The sequence below is a fragment of the Saccopteryx leptura genome, chromosome 5 (assembly GCF_036850995.1).
Source record: "Saccopteryx leptura isolate mSacLep1 chromosome 5, mSacLep1_pri_phased_curated, whole genome shotgun sequence".
Lineage (NCBI taxonomy): Eukaryota > Metazoa > Chordata > Mammalia > Chiroptera > Emballonuridae > Saccopteryx > Saccopteryx leptura.
The window spans coordinates 166,105,283-166,119,569 of NC_089507.1; the positions used below are offsets into that span (position 1 = coordinate 166,105,283).

General features: G+C 50.1%; 1 protein-coding gene across 2 annotated transcripts in view; it reads right to left on the minus strand.

Annotated features, from left to right (window-relative positions):
• Positions 1 to 33: 33 nt before the first annotated feature.
• Positions 34 to 14,287, minus strand: part of LOC136406668 (regulator of G-protein signaling 9) — a 55,750-nt gene continuing 41,496 nt past the window's right edge. For both annotated transcript variants that reach the window (XM_066386640.1, XM_066386638.1), the window contains 5 exons: positions 12,714 to 12,829; positions 10,482 to 10,569; positions 8,605 to 8,743; positions 4,134 to 4,219; positions 34 to 1,502 (listed from right to left, as the gene is read on the minus strand). In XM_066386640.1, the coding sequence (XP_066242737.1) occupies positions 1,328 to 1,502; positions 4,134 to 4,219; positions 8,605 to 8,743; positions 10,482 to 10,569; positions 12,714 to 12,829 (604 nt within the window). In that variant the 3' untranslated portion in view covers positions 34 to 1,327. The remainder of the gene's footprint in view (positions 1,503 to 4,133; positions 4,220 to 8,604; positions 8,744 to 10,481; positions 10,570 to 12,713; positions 12,830 to 14,287) is intronic.

Consider the following 14,287-nt stretch of genomic DNA (forward strand, 5'->3'; position numbering starts at 1 on the left):
ATGAGACGCGGCAGAGACACAGTGAAGGAGAGCTTGTTTCCTTTGGTTTTGTGCTGCTGTTTTATTCTGCAAGGGAACCACGAGAAGAGGCGAACAGAGCATGGAATGGAGCAGGCGTGTTGACATGAGGACACAGTCAGATTGCTAATGAAAAGCCAAGCAGACAGAGCAAAGACATGTAATTCATTTTTCATCCCGAAACTGATTGAGAAGTCAAGTGAGCCTTGTGGCCACCTGAATGCCTACTCCCTGGGAGCAGGCAGGTGAGGGGACAGCTGCGTTTAGGTCCAGCGTGCAGTGTGCCATCGCCCCTCCAGTCCCTTCTCATTCACCCTTTCCTCACTGTCCCCAAAAGCAAATGAACCACGTTGGTCTCATGAAGAAAACTCCACATGGGCGAACACATCATCTCATTCGTCACAGCCCAGCACAAGACCTCATGTTGAACAGACCCTTACTTCAACCGTAAAAGTCAGGGCCAGAGGGCTGACCAGTCACTCCACTACTGCGAGTCAGCCCTCTCACAGGCACTGCAGACAGACAGGACATCCACGCCTTAATCTCCTCCCCTCAAATATAACTTAAGGGTCCCCGGAGAGCTGGGAGGGCTGCACTGCAAGGCTGGGAGGGTGGGAGAAGTGAGACAGTGGGTACACCTCGGGACACGCCCTACACGGGAAAGGGGAACGAAGCACTGTATCGGACACTGACAGATACAGACGTTCTCCACATTATGAACGAGATAGGTTCCATAGGTCTGAAAATGTTGAAGTATTTCTATGCACAGAAATGTAAAAATAAATACTATGTTAAGACAAACATCTGTCTATGTTGCATTTAATAGGTAAATATACCTGTTCCGACTTACATACAAATTCAACATAAGAACAAACCTACAGAACCTATCTTGTTCATAACCCAGGGACTGCCTGTATAAGAAAGCACAAACTTCACGACCACAGAGAGACCATGGTGGTGGTGATGATGATGATGCTATACTTGATCTTAGCCAAAAGGCCGAGAAAGGCTGCTGCTGCTGCTGCTGGAGATATGACGATGATGCTGGTGATGATGGTGACAGTGATAGCGAGGAGGACGGTGGTGGTGGTGTGGATAGGGGTGAGGATGATCGTTATGGGTGGTGGAGTGAGAGAACGGGCTCGAGCTGCTGTGGTGTTGGGAAGCGCACCATGAGGGAGGTCAGAGACTACGGGATGAACCCGTCTACCCACCGCCCCACTGACGGGGAATGGACTCTTCCAGACTCTAACCCTGCCTTTGTTTGCCTCCCCCCAGAGCATGCCCTGCCACCCCCAGAACTGTAGCTTTATTTAGGAGGCAGCTCTCTTTTGAGTTGGCTCCTACGGTCCAGCTTGCTCATGACCTGGGTGATGTCCACCGTGTTGGCTGCTTCTCGAGCCTTGGCTTCCTCCTCCAGCTGCCTCAGGATGACGGGGCTCAGGCTGGAGCGCAGGTGACGCCGCATGAACGGGAGACTGGAGCTGGAAGAAGGGGCAGGGCTGGCGGTTAGCAGAGAGCCCCACGGCTTGCCCCACAGTGACCTTGTAACACCTGGTTTGGAGGCAGGGCTGGGAGGCCAGAATCTGGACTGGTTGTCTCGTTCTCCTGGTGACATGCAGGTGGGGCTCCGGGAGGTGTGTCCAACCTTAGCTCTTCTCTCTTCCCTTGGGACATGGGACCAGAGTGGGACCAGAGTGCCAGCAGGTTTAGTTAGGCACCAGGAGGACCACTTGGATGGTGACGACTGGACACACCTACCATCTACAGAAGTCAGTTTGTCCTCTTGACTTCTGTAGGCTCTTCCTGAGAGAAGAGGAAGGAAGGTGTGGACACAGGAAGCCCAAGGGTTCTTGTGTCAGGGAAGAGCGGGAGCATCTGTTTTCTAAAAGCCAGGGTTCTGGGAAGGAAGGAGAGAGCTGCACTCTGTGAGCGGTCAATGGGCAGAGAAAGGGCAGAGGGGCCTGAAAAGGGTTGGACAGCTGTTGGCACTGTGCACAGGAAGCAAATGGCCAGAATTTTCTACATGAAGTTCTGAAACCAAACTCCCTCGACTGTGGCCCCGGAAGCCAGGACCAAGCTGCGGGTGTCTGAGTGATACAGGGGTTAGTGAGCGGTTAAGCTACCCACAGGCCTGGAAAACAGGCATTTTAGCAGCAACGGCAGACTTGAAACCTAAGACCTCCCCACATCTCTGGGCTGCATCGCCTACAGAGCTCTCTATTCACCCCAGCGGGGAAGAGGGCTCCCTGACCGTAAGTCATGCCTGATGCTGGCTCTCCCACCAGAACTGCTAAGGGAAGGCTGAGCTCGATTTAACTGGTTCTGGAAAAATTTAGTTTTATACACTGTCTTACACCTGCACATCACGGGATGGACTCACGCTCAGCACAGTCCCCACACAGTCACAGCCGAGCATCACACAGTACGAAAGCATTCCCACCGTACTGCCTCCCACAGCAGCAGTGACAACGCCGCCACCACAGCTGCTCCTGTGGTCTCATGTCACCATGGCCCTCAAAGCACCCGGGGTGCCCAGGAGAAGGCCCCGCTGATTCCTCAGGTCTGCCCTGACGCACAGAGTATCTGGAGAGAGCAGTACAGGACTGCACTTCCTTCCCGCCTGCTTTCTGGCAAAACTTGTGGAGCGATTATGGCTCTTTCTTGTGGCTTAGAGAAGCTTTCACATCCCCAGGGCACTGAATTCCCTCCCTCACTGGGTAAACCTAGAAGAACAGCACCCCAAAGGCCTACTTTCTCTCCTTTTCGTAACAGCACCATTATCCTCCGAATGAAACAAGCTGGGTTGTTTTTTAAGCTCCTTGGAGAAAGGCTCTGGTCCAACCACTCCTCTTTTGAATTGACTGGACAGGCTGGGTAAGAGCCCAGCATGGTCTGAGCAGGCGAACACAAGCATTTACTAACAATGGGGGGACAGGACACACATGGGCACTACGAAAATATCTGCCAAGGTCCCATGTCTTCGTTCAAGTAATCATTTAGTTACTCACCTGAGTCTTCAATCCCCACAGAGCAGAGATTTTCCATCAATGAGTCACAGAATTTTTAAAACATGCGCTACCAGACTATTTAGTCAGGGGCACTGACCTCTTTTCCCTTAGATTGTCAAATGAAAAGGTGACAACGGCCTACCCAACAATAGCTGTCAGCTGTGAATGCCCTGTCTCAAACCATAAATGTATAGGTCATATAATAGAGTTGTATCTGACTGGTTACATTGCATGAAAAGGTTGCATCTGATTGGTACCAGAAGTCCTTATAGACACCTGATTTTTAAAAAAAGTCACTGATAAGCAAAAAGGATAGATAATTGCTATTATTTTATCTGTAAATCAATCAAAATTATACCAATCTTTTTCAAATCGGCAAAATATATTTTTTTTGCTGTGCCACAGAATTTTAGTAATTAGTTTATTTGTGCCATGAGGTGAAAAAGGTTGCAAATCGCTACCATAGAAGTTCCTTTTCCCAAAACAAAGAGTTCAAACCACCACCTCAGAACAGTATTTCCTTTTCTGCCCTGGGGCTCTGCCGGATGAGCTGTCCTACCTCTCCAATGAGGAAAGAGAGAATGAAGGCACTAATGAACAGACAGTAAAAGAGTCCCCGAGAATACTTAGAATGTCGCCGTTTCTTTCCCCTAACAACCTACCATTTTTTCTTGGGGTACCATCTGCTATTCTCTATAAGGTCCAAGGACACAAGGGTGTGGCTAAATTAATCCCTACACAACACATCGGTTTGGAAGTAGGAAACTGGAGCAATTGAAAAAAGCAGTAAGTTGCCAAAAAGAAAAAGGAAATTTTTATAAATTAAAAAAATAATACTAACGAGTTGCTTCTATTTGTGCTAAGGGTCATTATGAGTCTGATAAGTGGCACAAGGCTAACAAAACTTCCTGGCAGTAATGCCTAAGGACCTCTTGCTAGGGTGATTTCAGCATATGACACCAATGCGGCAATCTTACCCTGAGAAATACTTCTCAGGCCCTAGTATTTTCATCAAATGTCCCTACCACGGGCATGGGGCTGAGACTCTCGCTTCTCTGTAAACAAAACGTCAGGCAACTGGCCATTACAGACCACTCCACTCACCCTCTCTTGGTGGTTTCTTGGGGTTCGATGGCTTTGGCCAGCATTTCCTTATAGATTGGAGATTTCAAATAGCGAGCATAAGAGTCCTAGTGGGCACAAGAGAAAAACAGTCCTTACGAGAGGGAAGGTGTCAAATCAAAGGCACACACGCTGCCGCCAGGCCCACCCGCGCTCAGCAGTGAGACGGCAAGGTTAAAGCAATGTGTCCCCCTTGTGTGGAAGGCATTTCAGTGTGGGTCCAGAGCATCAATCTCAGGTGTGGTCCCCAGACCAGCAGCGCCATCTTCCCCAGGCAACATGCTAGAAATGCACCTTCTCAGACTGCCCCGACCTACTGAATCAGCAGTTATGGGGCAGGGCGGGGCACCACCTGAGTCTTAACAAGCCTCCGGGTGCTGCTGCTGCACTTTAGGTTAGATAATTGGAGTGGTAGCCCCCACCTTAACATCCATTTGGGGGTTCTTCAGTGAAGCAAGCAGGAGACAAGAGGACCCCTGCAGCCTACCTGTCCCACCCAATACCTTCGTCCAGGGAAAACAAGCCGCCCGAGCATGGAGCCCACTGCAAGCCCACTCACCTCCCTTTCTGCTATGAATTTGGGTGTCAAGGTAAGAGAACACCAAACAAAGACCTAGGTTCAGACTCCACCTGGGTGGCTTCTTCCCAGCACCCGGACAGGCTCAGAGCCGTCCCTTCATGAACGCTCACTACCTCCAAGCACCCTCAGAAAACTCCAGTCACAGCAAAAACAGAACAAAGCCCACAGCGACAACCAGGGGCCCAGAGTTTTTCCTATTTATTGAAGGAGTGCCATTTCAAGGACTGAGTGGTGATAGTGAACGTCACAGGAACCAGGAGAGTCTGGGAGTAGGGGTTAAGGAACCACTGAGTCACGTCGAGTTCATTGTCATAGGACAGCGGTTCTCAACCTGTGGGTCGCGACCCTGGCGGGGATCGAACGACCAAAACACAGGGGTCGCCTAAAGCCATCGGAAAATACATATTTATTATACAATACATTTTTAAATAAAATATGTATTTCCAAAATTTTTAAATAAAATATGTATTTCCAAAATTTTTAAATAAAATATGTATTTCCAATGGCTTTAGGCGACCCCTGTGTTTTGGTCGTTCGACCCCCCGCCGGGGTCGCGACCCACAGGTTGAGAACCACTGTCATAGGACATGGCCTGAAGTGACACACAGTCCAATAAGCACTCATGGGTGGGCAAAAGTAGGTTTATAGCTGTTCATACGGAAAAAGACGTGCAGTTATGATTGTTGCATTAGTTTTATTCACTCCATGTTTCAGTGCTCGCAGCTGTCGGCCTCCTTGGGCCCACCCCTGTATATGTCATCCTTAAGCTGCCCGTGACTCTATCTCATTCTGGCTGGTATCTGGCCTCCCTGGCTGCCTCCCTAAAAGGTTGTATAAAAAAAACCCACATTTTTAAGGATCAAAAATGTATTTTTAAAATGCATAAAGGAAGACCATTATTAAAGAAATCCTGCTATAAATCTTCTTGTAAAGTAAACCTGGAAAACCCCACTGATGAAAAATGTATGGTAAAAAAACATGGCTAATCTGGCTTGGTGAAAATTTAAAAGCATTACATATTTTCAAAGCAAAGTAAAACTAGTTCTTTATAATACAGTAAATATAAAAGACTAAGTAAAAGAAATATAATAAGGAAAACTAATCTTTTAAAAAAATTAAAACAGCATTCACACAAACCTATATCATATACTGAAGTTTCTAATGCTACTTGGCCATCAAAGGAATAATTGCCGGCCCTGGCCAATTGGCTCAGTGGTAGAGCATTGGCCTGGTGTGTGGATGTCCCAGTTTCAATTTCTGGTCAGGGTACTCAGGAGAAGCACCCATCTGTTTCTCCACCTCTCCCCCTCTCGTTTCTCTCTCTCTTCCCCTCCTGCAGCCATGGTTTGATTGAAGCAAGTTGGCACTGGGTGCTGAGGATGGTTCCATGGCCTCCACTTCAGGCGCTAAGAAGAGCTCAGTTGCTGAGCAACAGAGCAACACCCCAGATGCGCAGAGCATCGTCCCCTAGTCAGTTTGCCGTGTGAATCCCAGTTGAGGCACATATGGGAGTCTGTCTCTGCCTCCCCTCCTCTCAACTGAATAAAAAATAAAAAAAGGAATAATTGCCATGGTTCAATGAGAAGCTGAAGCTACTGAAGAAGTCTCACGGGGCATGGGACCAAGCTGCAACCTAGCAGGCTAAATGGGAGCTACAAATTCTCATTTCTTTTTTTTTTCTGTGACAGATACAGAGAGAGAGAGAGAGGGACAGATAAGGACAGACAGGATAGGAGAGAGATTAGAAGCATCAATTCTTTGCTATAGCACCATAGTTGTTCATTGATTGCTTTCTCATATGTGCCTCGACTGGAGGGCCACAGCAGAGCAAGTGACCCCTTGCTCAACCCAGTGACCTTGGGCTCAAACTAGTGACCTTGAGCTTCAAGCCAGTGATCTTTGGGCTGAAGCCAGCGACCATGGGGGTCATGTCTATAATCCCATGCTCAAGCCAGTGACCCCATGCTCAAGCTGGTGAGCCTGCACTCAAGACAAACAAGCCTGCACTCAAGCTAGATAAGCCCGCACTCAAGATGGTGACCTCGGGGTTTCAAATATGTGTCCTCTGCATCCCAATCCGATGCTTTATCCACTGAGCCATCTCCTGGTCATGCCCCAAATTCTAATTTAAGAAAGCGATTGAAATAATATAGTGATAACTATGTATGATGCCCAGTGGGTAGTAGAAACATCAAGAGGATCACTTTGTAAAGGACATGATTGTCTAACTACTGAGCGTACACCTGAAACTAATACAAAGTAATATTGAATGTCAACTGTAATGGAAAATAAAATTTATAAAAAGCAAAAAATAATAATTAGACCCTGGCCGGTTGCTCAGTGGATAGAGCGTCAGCCTGGCATATGGACGTCCCAGGTTCTATTCCTGGTCAGGGCACACAGGAGAAGCGACCCCTCCCTTTCCCCCTGCTCTCTCCCTCTTCCTCTTCCCTTTCTCTCACTCCTCCCCTCCTGTAGCCGTGGTTCTACTGACTCAAGCTTGGCCCCAGGTACAGAGGATAGCTCTGTTGGTCTGAGTGCATCAGTGTCAGGGGCTAAGAATAGTTCAATTGATTTGAGCATCAGCCCCAAACAGAGGCTGCTGGGTGGATCTCAGTCGGGGTGCATGCACAAGTCTATCTCACTATCTCTCACTTAAAAATAAAAAGAGGCCCTAGCCGGTTAGCTCAGTGGTAGAGTGTCAGCCCGGCGTGTGGACGTCCCAAGTTCAATTTCCAGTAGGGCACATAAGAGAAGTGACCATCTGCTTCTCCACCCCTCCCTTTTCTCTCTCTCTCTCTCTCTCTCTCTCTCTTCTCCTCTCGCAGCCATTCCTCGATTGGTTCAAGCACATCAGCCCTGGGCACTGAGGATGGCTCCATGGAGACTCCGCCTCAGACACTGAAAATAGTCATCTGAGCCTGACCCCAGATGGGCAGAGCATCTGCCCCAGACAGGGATTGCCAGGTGCACCCCAGTCAGGGAGCATGCAGGAGTCTGTCTCTCTACCTAAAAAGTTCTCACCTAAAAAAATAAAATAAAATGAAAAAGAAAAAAATTTTAATATTTTAAAATAAAACATAATAATAGATGCTATGTAACTTCCATATCAAAGGAAGTAGAGAAAAAATATTTTTAAGTGACTCATTTTTCTTTCAACTTTTCTTTTTAACAATGTCCTGAAAATTCCCACCATGTTCACTTTTGATTAATAACCCAGAAGGCAACCTGAATTCTCACAGGGCTTTACTATATAGTTACACACACCAAACCCCCCATGTGTTATCTCTGCTCAGGGCCAGGGCCACCAGAACAGTCAGTCACCATTCTGCAGCAGAGTTTGAGGGCTCAGCCTTCGGACTCCAGCAGACACAGTTTGAATCTGGGCTCCCCTCTGGTGAGACCCTAAGCAAACTACCAGACTCTGGAGAAGCAATTCCTTCCTCGAGAGTGGTCTTTGACACAAAGTTGCACTCTCTGCCCAGTGACGGCACCCTGAAAGCCCTCAGTAAATAGTCCTTCTTAGAGCAACTTTGTCACCAATGTCGTTACTGCCTGCCTGTGACGCTCCTGCAGTGTGAGAAGCCCATTGACACACACACAGCATCTACAGGAGGTTCTCCCCAGCCAGCGAGCTTGGGGGCTCGAGGAGGTCAGACAAGAGCCCATGGGGGACCCTGGGGTGCCCGAGAACCCTCAGGGGCTCTAGAGCATCCCAGAAGTAGACCGCTGACAGTTCTGCATCCCAACACCAGCACAGCAGTAGCCACAAGTCACCTCCCTGTTTCCCCATATCTAAAGGATCTTCCAGGAACCTGGAGAGAGAAGAGCTGTCTGGCCCCAGAGTGTCATCAGCAAAGACTCCCCGCCTACCTTCTTCATGAGCATGTAAATGTGGGTTTGCGCGGCATCCAGCACGTAGCGGTGAGGGTGCCTCAGCCCCTTGACTGTGATGTCCATGGTTTTGCCATCTATGTTGATCCACCGCCGTGCCCCAGGGGCCAGGAACAGCCTGGGGACGGGAGGGAAATGTCAGCAAAGGCCCTCTCCCAGGTGAAAAGCAGCCCCTCGTAAGGAGACATTAGGAGTTTGAACAGGTTGTCAAATTACCATTTCTTAGAAGAAAACAGCCATGCCAATATGGGGAACGTGAATGGTTAACTTTGGTGTTCCTGATGTCCAAGAGAGAGAGAAAACAGCTGGAGTGACGCTAGCCGACAGGGTGACTAGCCCAGCCTCTACCTAACCTAACGCCTCTGCCTCTTGACTCTCCCGGATTCAGGGCGAAGCACCTCCAAGCAGGTGTGCTGGGCCTCTCTCTCCCTCGACCCGTCTAGATGTGTTTGGAGATGGATCTCAAATGCTGAGTTGGAGGTGGCTCATGACTCCAGCACCCTGGGGTTTGAGGAGTTGGTTATCCTTGCCAGCGGCCCCAGTAAGAACCCTACTTGGCCACACTTCCAGAGTCTTGCGGCTCCGCTAGGGGTTGCAGGAGCTCTTCGCTATCTCCCACTCTGACTTGCTGAGAAGTAGAAATATGTGGGAATTGGGCCACTCGCCTGTGCTGTAGGAGGCTGATGCAGAAGATGGAGGCGACAGGTGTCCTTCAGCAGATTTGGGAGATTATGAGTTGTGTGTGGTTCACTGTGTGCAAGGCAGTCAAACCCCCTTGTCCTGAGGAAGGGTGTCAGAGGACACTCCTGGACCAACCCCCACCCATGCACCCACCCATTTCTCTTGCTGTGCAGAGTTTTCCCTCGTGAGGAAGAGGAGGGCAAACGTTTGAGAAAGTGCAGGAGCCTCTAAGTATGAGACCTCAGCGCTCTCTCTTCAATGTTGTTAGTGCCTCTCTGGAAACAGGATGCGGCATTCTGAGTCCTTTGGAAGGAAGGACACCAGAGGTCCAGAGGGCAAAATGCTCAGAGGCAAGGGCCACCTGGCCTGCTGCCCAGTGGTTGCAGACAGCTGGTTCCAGCCCAGCATGGTGGCAGGGCATCGGAAACCACCGCTGAATGGGTGAGTGTGAGCTAAATACAATGGGTCCCCAGAGCCCAAAACTGGTGTCCCCTGTGGCCAGTACAGAGAAGACCAGCAGGGATGTGACCCCAGCAAGACACGAGCACCCTCCAGGCTGGGGGAGGAGGGGTGGGTGCAGATTCAGCAGCTGTGCACCTTGGCAGTGCTTGTGGTCTCGCCCCACCTGCCCTTCCCTCTGCACCTGGCCATCAGAGGCAGGGCTGGCCCTGCTGGATGGACAAACACCCTTGGCTCATGGGTGATTGGGAGGAGAGGGGGACAAGCTGGAGGGGGACAGACTTGTTGCTACACTGAGCAAGTAAGGGCTAGAGCCAGTCACAGTGAAATACAAGTTGTGCCCGCATTTGTACCCCAAGCTGGGCTCACAGTCCTGGGCACTCAGGGGATAGTCCCTCCCCCCATGAGCATCACTTCTCTAACATGGCCTGAGGAATAGGTTCTCCGTCCTCACCTATTATCTCTCTCTCTCTCTCTCTCTCTCTCTCTCTCTCTCTCTCTCACGCGCACACACACACCTCTATCTCTAAGGAGACCTAAGGGGCTTTAGTCAAAGACAAAGAGCTGTAATTCAGGGCAGCTTGCTTTTTTAACTCCTGAGCACGTTCCCCCAGGATCAGGGGAATCCCTCCACAGTAGCAGCAAGCTATTTATAGCATGGCAGGTGCAGCTGGGGGGGCTGGGGTAGGCTCTCCAACAACGCGGTTAATCCTCACTTGTAAATCTCCTCCGCTTTCTCCTTGACCTTGGACTGATCTCCATACTTCAGATCCTCACAGGCTTCCCAGAATCCCAGGTTCTCCCCTGCACAGGGAGGAGGGGAGTCCATGCAGGCAAAAGCCAGGCAGGAAACAAGTGGGGAGAAGAAAAGAGAAGAAGAGGAACGGGTCAGCTGGGATAGAGTCAGTTCCCTGGCGCAGGAAACGTCTTCCATCTGCAAAGTAAGCCGTGGCATATTGTGGGGCCGGACAAGACAGCAAGCCGCTGCACTTACTTCTAGGCCCGGGAGAGCATTGTCAGCCTAGGGACTGCTTTGCGCGTGCTCTTTGAAATAACTAGATGGGCACCGCCACGTTTGCAGCCATACTTGCCTCGTGTGGTCACTGCCCTTTCCCCGAGGATACACAGCTCAGCTCACGTCCTCCCCAGAGGCTGCCATGTTCCTTCCTGTCCTCGAAGTTAGCTGTGGCAAACATGCATTGCTGTGAAGGGCCCGTGGACTTCGCTCATGTTCAGTGACTGTATGTGACATCTGCTTCCTTTGGGCATAAAGGTTCTGTACTTTAGAGCCCCTGACAGGGAACGTTCCAGCCAAAGGTCTGAACGAAGAGGCTGCCCAAGCAGCGACGCTGACAGACGGGCTCTCGGAGAAGACCTGGCTACTAGGGGGACTTCCTGGAGAGTCAGTCACCTGAGCCAGAGAGACTCGGCTCCTCTGGGCCAAGAAGAAAAGCCAGACCTTCTCAACCCGTCATCTCCTTCCAAATGGTCCTCTAACCATTTATCTATCCCCAGCACCCAGAGTCGTATGAACACCCAGGTACAGTTAGCCCAAGTGGCAATTTTTGCCTAGGAAAAAAAAGGTGATCACACCAATGGACGACAAGTGTCTGTGTTTGCATGGGTGTGTGTGTGGTGTGTGCATCTGTGTGCATGGGTGTGTATGTGTGTGTGAATCACGGCATGCCTCTATGTAGGAAAATGGACGAGAGCCAGGAGGATCCCGGCAAGGTGCATGCAGGAGTCTGTCTCTCTATCTCCCCTCCTCTCACTTGGAAAAGAAGAAAAAGAAATGTTTTTAATTAAATGAGAAAACTGATGATTCACCTGCCCTGTTCATACCCGAATGACTATTTAAATTATGCAGGGAAATCTTTCCCACAGATTTTGTTGGGAAGTAATGCGTAGGTGGGATAAACTCAGGGTGTGGTTTTCAACTTTGCCACTAGATGGCACCCTATCCACTCATTCGCCAGTTGCTTCTGTGTGGGGGTTAAAAGCACTCCCCTTCCCCAGCCATCCTTAGTGAGTTCTATCATACCGTGGCAATTAGGCTTGATTAGAGAGAAGGGTTTGCACCAGCGAGTCAAACAGGCTAATGGCATGTCTCACGGGGTTAGTATCAAGAACAACCCACAGACCAAGTGGATCTTGGGGAATATGCCACTGAGTGCTGGGGCTCAAATGTGATGCTCCCCAGAGCTGGGGACTGGACTTGGTAAGGAAGTAAATGAATCCCCAAAAAGTAATTACTTCAACATAAGGGCAGAACCCCACGGAATGCTCAGCCTAATGACATTGGTCCGGTTCTGACCTTCGGTTGTCCCAGATGTTGCTTGGCGCTGTGTATTTCAGAAGTTACAGGTGCCTGCCACGCTGAGACACCCAGAGATGACATATATTCTGAACTGCGGCTCCAGCCACCCATCAAAATCTTTACCCTCCTAAGGCCCTGATGTCAGCAGAGCACCGCACGGACTCAGCGACGGCCACATATTAGAATCACCAAGGGCATTTCCAAACCTTGGAAAATTCCACTCCCCAAATAAATTAAAAAGGAGCCTCTGGAGATGGGACTCAGGCAAACATGTTTTAAAATAACATCAGGTGAATCAAGTGTGCAGCCAGGGTGGAGATGCACCGAGCACACCGCGCTCAAGAACGTCAGGTCGTGAAACAAGAAGAGAACGCTTGCTTTGCGGCCTCCCTTCTTCTCTGGTGTTCCTGAGGAGTCACGCTTGGCAGCAGGGGCTGTGGGAGCTCCTGGGCTGGGGTCCCGAGGAGGGAATGGGGACAGCCAGCGGGATGAGGTGCTTGGAGATGTGAACAACACTAGTATGAGCCAATGAAAATTTCCGCCCAGCTGAGAGGCCCCCTTGGAAACCCAATGCTAGACATTACAGAAGTGTTTCTAAAAGCAACATCTTTAAAAAAAATCAAAGACGCACCACTGAATTCTTTCTTGAGAAAGTACTGGAAGCTCTGTCGACCCTTGGGGTCTCGGATCAATTCACTGAAGTTGATGGCCCACCGTTCCACTCGCATCTTGGTTGGGACTTCCACCCTGCAGGGGCGACAGTTTATAAATGCTGTGCAGGTGGAGGTCCGGATGGGAGTGTGGGCTTCAGTTCCCGCTGACCCGCACTAGCCCCACAGCCCAGAGCTCCATCCGACCCCCCCTCCACCCTCATTTCTGCAAAATGTACAATCCAAGCAATCACTTGTTAGGAAAATGCATCCTCAGATAAGATCCCTGAGCCTCCATTCAGGAGTTGACCACCTGGAAGATGAGAAGGACCACCACAGGGGACAGGGTCACACTCCTGTCTGTTCTCTTAGCCTTTGGGGCAAAAGAACATGAAAGCCTATGCCAGGGCCTATACTGACGGCCCAGCAGAGGGTCAGGCTGCCACACCAGCTCAGGAGAGCATTCTAGAACAGCACTGGTGACGGGTGCTATAGCCACTGCCACCCTCTCGATCCTGTCACCCCCACACAGCTGTCCCTTCACCATGGGAGCAGACGGCCATCTGGTGGGAGTTGCTAGTTCTTCCTGTACCCGTCCTCAGGCCACATGCCCCCCACCCCAGGGTGACGCTGTTTGTCATCTGTGCACCCTTGCCCAGAACTTTCTCTAAGATGCAAGTCCTGTTACACTTCAGTGTTTTTTTGCTTTTTGTTTGTTTGTGTTTTTTTGACAGAGAGAGAGAGAGAGAGACAGGAAGGTAGAGAGATGAGAAGCATCAATTCTTTGTTGCGGCACCTTAGTTGTTCATTGATTGCTTTCTCATATGTGCCTTGACTGGGGGGCTATAGCAGACAGAGTGACCTCTTGCTCAAGTCAGCGACCTTGGGTTCAAGCTAATGAGCTGTGCTCAAACCAGATGAGCCCGTACTCAAGCTGATGAACTCAGGGTTTTGAACCTGGATCCTCTGCATCCCAGTCCAACGCCCTATCCACTGCACCACCGCCTGGTCAGGCTCACTTCAATGTTTTGAAAGGTCTCCTTCTCAAACCCCTCTAGGGACAACCCTTTTCCAGGCCAAGTGGTCTTGTCTTATCCTCCATGCAGAGCTGCACTCTGCACATCCTGTTTATAAGGATATTCGGGCCGCCTCTCTTATCTTATAACTAAGAGACCAACCCGGACTCCAGAAAACCAGCCTAATCACTAGGGCCCCCAGAAGGGGAGGGGAGATTCCCCCAGAAGGTTGTTCTAGAGTCTTCTGCTCTGCAATTGACAGCCAAACTCAGATAAGTGCCTTCCTTAACCCATCAACTTCCTATAGCAGCTTATGGGGCTCTCCAGCTATGCCTGCTTACCTGGCTGGATCTGGGGTACCTGTATGCTCCTCAGAGAGGTGTGATGCCCTTGGCATTGATGTGAGCTGTAGTCTTATACTCATACCAGCTGCCCCTTCCCTCTCCAACCCCTCAACCTTCCCCTCTGACCTGACATTTACACCCCTCTCTTCTGCCTTCCTCCATTAGTGCACACTCTTCCTCTGCATTAGTACCATC